The following is an 8,265-nucleotide window of genomic DNA, read 5'->3' on the forward strand; positions in this document are numbered from 1 at the left end:
GATACGTCACATATCCCTCTTGATTTAAAATTTCTACATTATAATATTTGGAGGGGAAGTACCATGGCAGTTTGCAATTACAGATGACAACAGATCATTTCTGTCTACTTAAAGAACCAGGAAGCAAAAAGTTAAGCACTACACAGCTTGCGTCACCTTGTGAATGCCAACTAGATCAGCCTGAAGCGACTATTGAAGCACTTCATCTTACTTGCTCTTCACTGTAAACAACTTGAACAAAATGCAGTTAGGCAGGAACTGTGCTCACATCAAGAACCTTCATGTTTGTGTTCTCAAGTGAAAATTTTCAAGGAAAAATGTAGGACACAAATCCTGTTTGTTAACATTATAATATGTAACGTTGGGGTATTTTGTTTTTTTTAATCAAGAAATTAAAATTACTGGCTCTTATCATAAGTCTAAACTGCTGACTGCTTAGAATATAGACTGTTAAAACGGTGATGCCAATTTAACATTTGCTTAAGAATAGTGTTACACATTGTATCGGTACCCTGAAGACTTTTTAAAAAATTTGTTCTTAAAAATTCATATTACTTAAATTGGAAGCTTAAGTGACTTAATTTTAATGACTGACAAAGAAATTACAAGGTTTGGATTTGTATAAGTCAGGATTCTTGAGCAAAATGCCCAGTGAACCAAGGCCCAAAGGCCAGCTGATATGAGGGAAGGACCTGAAGACCCTGTGTGCTGTCCTAAGCCCCTGCTGTAAATATAAGGAATGTGAGGAACAATCAATCCTAGAAAATTCAAAGAGATAAAACACCGAGTTTTTCATAAAACTTGAAGAGTTACATTTTTAATACAGTCATTCAACATCACGAACTAATAATTTAGGTTTTTGTCACATGTATCTCATGCTTTTGGAGAACTGTTGATGTACCGTTCTAGGGACTGAGGTCACCATGTTGCTGTGCTGAAGCTGTAACGGGCTGCAGGCTATCAACAAGCAACTTGTAACTTCTGAAATAATTTTGTGCGCTGGCTTGAACAAAGGAAATAAAAATACTAGTGCATAAAAGGCAGCGATTGAAGATCCCTTCATGTTTAATGTGTTGCATGTGAGTCGTCACTTAATGGTCACTTTCTGTGACAGTGAGAAAGATTTTTTGTTCTCACTTTAAACTCTCTGCTATATTTGAAGAGCACCTTGATACATGTGTCAGGTATGCATCAGACAGTATATATGCCAAAGAATGAATCCAGCACACATCTGTCAAGACCATAAACATGTATTTTTTGTGTGCTTTTTTGAAGTATGCAAGTAGTTAAAACCATTTTTAGGACTGTTACACCGATCCCTGTTTGGGTAGAACTTCTTTCAATTTTCATTTGATTCCTCCAGTAAAGGAGCACAATGGTGGATCCCTCTAGTTTTTGAACTGGTGATACCTGAAGAAAATTTCTGGTAGCTGTAATGTATTTCATTTAATTTGTCATCTGTCATCTATATGTTCTTATGCAAAATGATGTTAGTGAAGTTATTGAGGTAAGCAAGGGTGAAAGTGGTAGAGACCACAGCTACAGGATCCTCTTGATGCACAGCAGAAAAAAAACACCTGATTAATTCAGGACTTTACCAGAGGATGATCTATGACCTATTAGTTACATGTCAAGTCCTTTAAAAAAATAGAGTATTAATTAGATTAATAAAATCTTGCATTTTAGATTTTGCAGACTCTATACAAGCATGATTATCTCTCCAGAACAGGATTATTTATTTATTTTTTTTGCCTAGTATAGGAGCCAGAATACAAGCAAAAAATCTAGCCAGTGAGGCTGGGCATTTACATCTCTTTCTCTGCTGGTGTCAGTATCTGAGACTTCATGTATAGTCCATGTTTCTTTCACATGTTATAGACGACTGGCTTCAGATTTTCTAGAAATCCAAAGTTTTGTGTCACAGTCCAGCTGATAACCAGAATCCCAGTGAATCTAGATTTGCACTGGCCTGAAATTTGAGAATTTCATTTCTCTTTATAGAATGCTAGACTTCTGGTCTTTCCTACCACCCCCAAACGGTTAGAACGTGTATTACTGTTGTTAATTGACTGGGAGACAAAAGTGAAGGATGTAATTAAAAAACAAACAATTAAACAGCTCCACAACAGTTACAGAACAATCAGATGTTTCTAAAGTTTCTGTTAGCAAGAGTAATAATTTTAAAGTATAGCTGGAAGAAATATATAAATAGATTTGTATGTCAAGATTGCCAAAACCAGCTTGGGACTAACTCAAGTACCCAAGTGATTTCTTGCTCTCCTTTGCTCCAATTCAAGAAAATAATTCCTTTAATTTCTTGACATAGAGCCTGAAAGTCCTCTCTCCACGTACTGTGCCAATGAATAAGGTCCTACAAAAAAACCTAAAAAAACTACAGCTTTTTTTTTTTTTTTCTAAATGTTATCCAAAGGCTTCTCATCCATTTAAATAAGATCTCTGTGAGCTACGGAGTCTGCAGTTTACATGGGAAAAGGGACAAAAAGGAGTTTTCTGTTCAGTCCTGCGAACATCATCTCTCCTAGCAGCACAATCGAACTCCGCTCACTGTTTATAATTTTCAAAAAGCTATCTGCAGTGATGTGCACTCTGGAAATACAAAACATCAGTAGTTCTCAGCTGAAGGTCTATGAATAGATGTATGGAAGTTGGTTAAGAAGCACTTCCTGATGGCTTTTGCTGTAACTCATTGAGTTGTTTGGAAGTGGTAGGTTTAACTCCGTGTGCAGGAAAACTGGTTAAAAATAGTGATTTTTTTTAGAATGTAAATTCAATATGCTTTTTCGTTATAACTGATGATTTATTTTTATTTCTTTTCAATGGGTAATATACCTTGTTATCTATTAGTGTTTGTTCAAAATTTAATTTTTCTCAATTGTATTTAGGTATGTAATCTATTAACAGATCATTTTGAGATCATGTAATCATTTGGACTTAACTTGAAAGGAATTGAAGATGAGATATTAAAGAAATCTGAAAAGTTTAAAAAGAACTTTTACGGGTAAAGCCAGTCTCATTCAGATCGGGTTACATTTATAGACTTTAATTATCAGTTTGGAATTTGTAATATTGCCTGAATTTCAGATGGGTGAGAATTAACACTGTACTGAGGGAGCTTAGACAAAAGGACATTAGTTGCGTCACAGAAACTTATTAAATGCAATGCTAATTCAACAGACGGATTCCTGCAAACAGGTGCACGATCTGAATTAATTTTTAAACTCTCCCACTCTCATACACTCTGGGGACTTTAATAGTTCATATTGACAGGCACAGCACGTTGCTAATTTCATTCACAAGCTTTAAAATTTCAATACATTTCAACATGTGAATCTATTAGAGTTTTAAAAGTGTGAGTAGCATCAGGGCATCCCAAAACTAAAAATTATAATTTCTCTCACTGGGATTTCAAACCAGTCATCTAGCCAGAAGCATGTTATTTTTATGAATGAAATTAATTTTTCAAACTTCCCATACAGATTTTTTTATATTTTTGTACATTGTAGAGCCTGTCACCAGGAAATATTTTCTTTCAGTGTCATGGTAGTCGGAGGGGGCTGGGTGAGAGATTTGGTGCCTTAGCAGAAAGCACAAATAGGGTTTTAACTGTACCAGAGAACTAAGAATGGGCTAGGAAAATTTTTCACCCTGGAACATAGATGAAAATCTACTCACCTTACTAAAAAGATGAAGGCCAGTGTGACAGCCATCAGTCACTACCACAGATTACATTTACTAATTAATCCCAGTTTCTGAAGACAGACCAGTAAGTCTGAACTTGGGCATGGTTTGGAGTGTGGGTTAGATTGCATACATCTGCAAAGTGGCTGCATTTACCGGTTCCCTGAATATTGGTGTTCTGTACCATTATATATGACCTGCAGTGCTGTTTGTGTGTATTCAATTGAGTCACGTAAGACTATATTATACTTAGTGAATATATCTGGGGTTTAATTTATTCTTCTTCAGTGTGGGATAAATTAATTCATAGTAATAGATTAATGTCACAGTTAATTGTCATAGAATATTATTGTGGGCAGACACTACACTCGGCAACCATGGCAGTACAAATGGAAGAATCTCCAAAGACCTGTTAGTGTCCCAGTCATGCTGGTAGCCTAAGTATCTCATTTCTTCTGTTTATCTATTCAGTATTGCAGTTGCAAAATAGCAGTGTTCGTGATCAGACTACTGAGAATCTAGCCAGATATCAGCATGTCATGTCTATTTAGATTTTTACCAAACCGCGTTTGAAGCAGTTCTTTATGTCACACTTGTTTTTTCAGATAAGTAAAAGGTATTTTGGTGTCATAGGAGATAAAAACTTACAGTATTTTACTAAAATGCCAGTGAGATTGGCTGTGGACATTTAAATAAAGAATCTCTTTCTCGGCTTCTCTTTTTATGGGTAGCTCCGAATCAAGAAGCACCATCAGTTTTGTACATAAATTACATGCTGTACTCCTGTAGGTTGGCTTCATTTTTATCTGATCCTTTTGGAAGCTGAAATACTCACAGAGTATCAGAAATGGATCATCCCCAGAAAACCAGCAGTATTTTTAGAAAATACTTAAACTGCTAGCATATGATAGTTAAAAATTCTGGATCTGCTTTGAGTGGTGAACACCAGCTCTGGGTAGGAACAACCCAAACCGGGAAGTATAAAAGTGATGCTCTTCAAGTCACAGCTGCAAATTGTCCAGCAAGGGGCAGGAACAATACAGGTAGAAGCAAAAAAGCACTTTTCTAACCCACGAGGTTGTTAATAGCAAATATTTTGTAAGGGAACAGTGTTTCTGCTCTCCAGTTACAACTGTTTTCATAGAGCAAACGCGGAAGGGGAGGAGGGGAAATGCAGGGTGTGTTTTCAATGGGTTTAAAAGTAGGCTTAGAAAAAGAGAGAGCTTTGTTGTGTGAGATCTTTTACAAAACAGGTATTTTCTTATTCAAGAGACCGTGGCTTCTGTAATGAATTCGAAAGATGCCCAGGGAAACTGATGTTTCAGCTTCGAATTCCATTGAAGAAAAATGCTGTTATGACTGAATCATGAGACAGGTTTCACGGGGAATACAAAGCTGTATGTATTTAGTCACTTAGTACATGCTATGGAAACATGCATGTCCTATGGTGGTTCTGGATATATCACATGCTGATTTTAAACCCTCTCTTTTCATTTAATAACTATTTGAGAGTTCTGAGCATATTGCTACTGTTTGTAGCTCTTAGTTGTCTACTTCAAGAAAACTATTTTGCTCAGCACAGCATTCCTTTATGTTACACATTAATAGAGAGTTTTCTTCTGACACAAATGGCAGTCAATGGCTGTTTTAAGGATCCCGTTTTCAAATAATCTATTTTTAGGTACGTAAAGATACACGGAAACAAATATTGTGCCAGGTAGTGCAAGCTTGGTGTCATTTGGTTTCTTGGGACATCTTACATTCTGTGATTTCCAGTTCTCCTTTAAGTTCAGCTCTTTCATCAAAACAAGCTTTGTTGACTCATACAATGATGGTATATATTCTTTTTATGATTTATAGACAGTATAGAACGGGGTGTTCTCAAACACAGAAATTATATTAGCTAGCTAGTGTAACGTTTTTTAGAGTTGTTCGGTGATGGTGGAGCCTAGCTCCAGCAGGTTAAATCTATTTAATCTGGTTCGTGAAACAGAGTTTATAAAGTCACAAAATCCTGTGCAGTAGGTTGTAGCAGGAGAATGTGATCCTGTTGCTACTTTCTGTCTCGAAGGATTCAGACTCTAGGAATAGGAAAGAGCTACAGGGGGTGCCTTCAGTTAATTCAGGAGCTGTTAGCATCAGTTAGAGGAGGTAGGGAGAGTAGTTGGGAAAACTGGGTATGCAAAAGCGCACCTGACATATGTTGCATACATGATAATAACTTTGTTCATAATGACTGAATTTTTAAATCCCATTATTGGCCTCTCCCTTCGCTGAACACTGATGATCACTTGTGTGTTTGTGATGCCAAACACATATGTTTTCTGACATAAGTAAAATCTCGCTTTTAAAACTCTCCAGAATTTTACTAATAAATTATTCTGTTCCAATGTATTGGATTATGATATCTCTATTAATTTTTTTGCAGTCACCTGTGTAAATGTGAATTTAGTCAACTTGTTTCAGAGGTACCATGTTCCCTTCTTTTGCTCCACTGTGTAGAATATCAATGACTTGATTATGGACTACATTTACTTCAAAACCATTGCTTTATTATGTTGTAGTTCAGCACTGGCATGGAATTAAGGCATTTTAATACATACACAGCAGCTGTATTGCCTTATATCTAATGGGCCCTCTTGTTTGGAAAAATAATTCTTTCCAGTTATGCGCCAGCATTATTCATTCAGTTTATCTTTATCAGACTCCTGCACTCACTCACATAATCGATGATAAGTTTACTCAGGTTTCACAGGTCTTGTAAGACTCTTGCACATTAGTCCCTTTGATTCATCAAATCTGGCTTCTCTAGCTTCTTGCTTTGTACTCAGATAATGAAAATTCAAGCCTAAAATACATTAAATAATGATATATTAAAGTATCTGTCAACATTTCAGTCTCTACAGAGATGTATATATCAGAATTTTGGAGAAAGGAAAAGAGAGTTTTGTGTATCTGGTAAAAATTAGTCAATCTGGTGATTTTTTTTTATCCAACAAACTCATAGCTTGACACATTCTGCTGAATAGGCACATGAAAAAGCAACACTATCAGTTGCATTTTCTAAATTTCTCAAGATATTTTTCTGAGTATTTGAAGAAACATAGGTGCCGTGGTCAACAATTTTTATCCCCAAACATGGATGACACTTTAAGTAATTCATTGAAGGGTACATACCACCAGGTAGACATTGTCTTCATCTTATCTCTGCCGGTGAAAGAATGCGTAGGTTTCTAGAAGGCAACAGTTAGAATTGTGTCCAACATATATTAATTTTTTTTGTTTGCCTTACAAGCATAAAACAAACCATCACAAATACTCAACTAACTTTGACTACATTGAGCTGTAAAGTGAGACTTTTCTAACCCATCTTCATTTTTTCCCTATGTTGGTTTCAGTCATCATTTTTTATTTTAACTTTGTGAAGCATTTGGGGAAGAAATATCTATGAAAGGTTCTAGGAAAAAAACCCAACACTCAACCACAAGCCAACTCAGTTTAATGTGTTTTACTTTCAGAAATGTGAATTCAAAGCAGAAAATAAAGATATAACGAAGGAAGCTTACCGCTCAGGGTTGAGTTCTAAGTGTGTTTCCTTTAAAGTCATCATGCATGAGTGGATTAATGTCAGGATAGCAATGTAGAAATAATAAGATATTAACATATACCTTTTGAAATTTGACAGGTGCTTTTCCAGCATCAGCACTGTATGCACGCAAAGACTTGCTTCAAAGACCTACACATGTTGCTACCAAAACTTTTCAGGGCCTGCGAATATTTGTAAATGATGAGCTCCATGAACTCTTTATAGGGCTGAAGATGGCTGAGAAGTTTCTAAAACCTGGAGGTCGCCTCGTAACTCTCTCCTTTCATTCACTAGAAGATCGTATTATCAAACGTTTTCTTTATGGAATAGACATGACAGAAAAGTGGAATCTTTGCTCAAGGCAGAAGATAAGACAGGCTCTGAAAAACTGCTCCAAAAAAGAAGAAACACAGGAATTTCTGCATGGAAAATCCAGCTCCAGGTGGACTTTTATACAGAAAAAAGTTCTCACACCCCAGGCCAAGGATATTCAAACAAACCCAAGAGGAAGATCAGCCAAGCTAAGAGCTGCTATTAAACTCTAAAATGAAATATGTGATTATATAATTGTATAATTTCCTTAAATTTTGTTTTCCAGAAGGCTAACTGGACAGATAGTATCAAACTGAAAAAAATAAAATTAAGACTGTTAGAAAACATCTCTTTCTTACTTTTGTTCTCTTTAATTAGGATGCAGTGTAGAGCATCAAAAGGTAAAATAAATGTAGATAAGTGGGTGTCGCGAATTATACAAAAGAAATGTGTTTTTAAAAAAGAGTACCAAACCCAAGGTTTATAAAAATTACAGGTTTGATGTATTTTCAGTATTTTCTTCAGGTGAAATTCAAAAGCCTGACATTATCAGTCTAAATTCAGTAGCTGATTGACAGAGACACGTATTTATGGGGGTGCATTTCACACCCCAAAGTCAGATGGCTGGTTTAGTCTAGAGGAAATTTAAACTGACCTAAGAATTCCTA

The 8,265-nt window shown here is 35.9% G+C and overlaps 1 protein-coding gene across 9 annotated transcripts in view; it reads left to right on the forward strand.

Moving 5' to 3' along the window:
* The window catches only part of METTL15 (methyltransferase 15, mitochondrial 12S rRNA N4-cytidine), a 94,989-nt gene extending 87,045 nt beyond the window's left edge, over nucleotides 1-7,944 (forward strand). For 8 of the 9 annotated variants that reach the window (XM_056353337.1, XM_056353336.1, XM_056353335.1 and 5 more), the window contains one exon: nucleotides 7,385-7,944. In XM_056353337.1, coding sequence (XP_056209312.1) covers nucleotides 7,385-7,830 — 446 coding nt within the window. In that variant the 3' untranslated portion in view covers nucleotides 7,831-7,944. The remainder of the gene's footprint in view (nucleotides 1-7,384) is intronic. The other variant, XM_056353338.1, reaches the window with a different exon arrangement.
* The last annotated feature ends 321 nt before the right edge of the window (nucleotides 7,945-8,265 follow it).

The sequence above is a fragment of the Falco biarmicus genome, chromosome 10 (assembly GCF_023638135.1).
Source record: "Falco biarmicus isolate bFalBia1 chromosome 10, bFalBia1.pri, whole genome shotgun sequence".
NCBI lineage: Eukaryota > Metazoa > Chordata > Aves > Falconiformes > Falconidae > Falco > Falco biarmicus.